The sequence below is a fragment of the Cystoisospora suis genome (genome assembly GCF_002600585.1).
Source record: "Cystoisospora suis strain Wien I chromosome Unknown contig_5034, whole genome shotgun sequence".
Classification (NCBI taxonomy): Eukaryota; Apicomplexa; class Conoidasida; order Eucoccidiorida; family Sarcocystidae; genus Cystoisospora; species Cystoisospora suis.
Genome location: NW_027157826.1, coordinates 221 through 470, shown reverse-complemented (window position 1 = coordinate 470; position 250 = coordinate 221). Strand labels below are relative to the sequence as shown.

Genomic DNA, 250 nt, shown 5'->3' with positions numbered 1-250 from the left:
AAGACAGATGGAGAATGATAGATATAAGATATGACGGCTAGACAGATAGATAGATTCGAGACAAACAGATAATAAGATGCATGCGGAAGAGTGGAGAAGGACTCCTATCACTACTACTACGAGATGACTGAATGAAGCCGAGGAGAATGACTGACGAGGCATTGAAGAATGTGCGAGATAGATAGAGGAGGAAAGAAAGGGTTTTTATGTTCTTTCATTGTTCAAACTGCCATGAAAGAGAAGATGATAC

The 250-nt window shown here is 40.0% G+C and overlaps 1 protein-coding gene across 1 annotated transcript; it reads right to left on the bottom strand.

Annotated features, from left to right (window-relative positions):
* Positions 1-4: 4 nt before the first annotated feature.
* On the bottom strand, positions 5-231 carry CSUI_008789 (uncharacterized protein; the record flags this gene model as incomplete). Its single annotated transcript, XM_068068914.1, has 1 exon — positions 5-231. A coding segment is annotated over exon 1 (156 nt), but the record flags the coding sequence as incomplete, so codon positions are not given.
* Between the last annotated feature and the right edge of the window lie 19 nt (positions 232-250).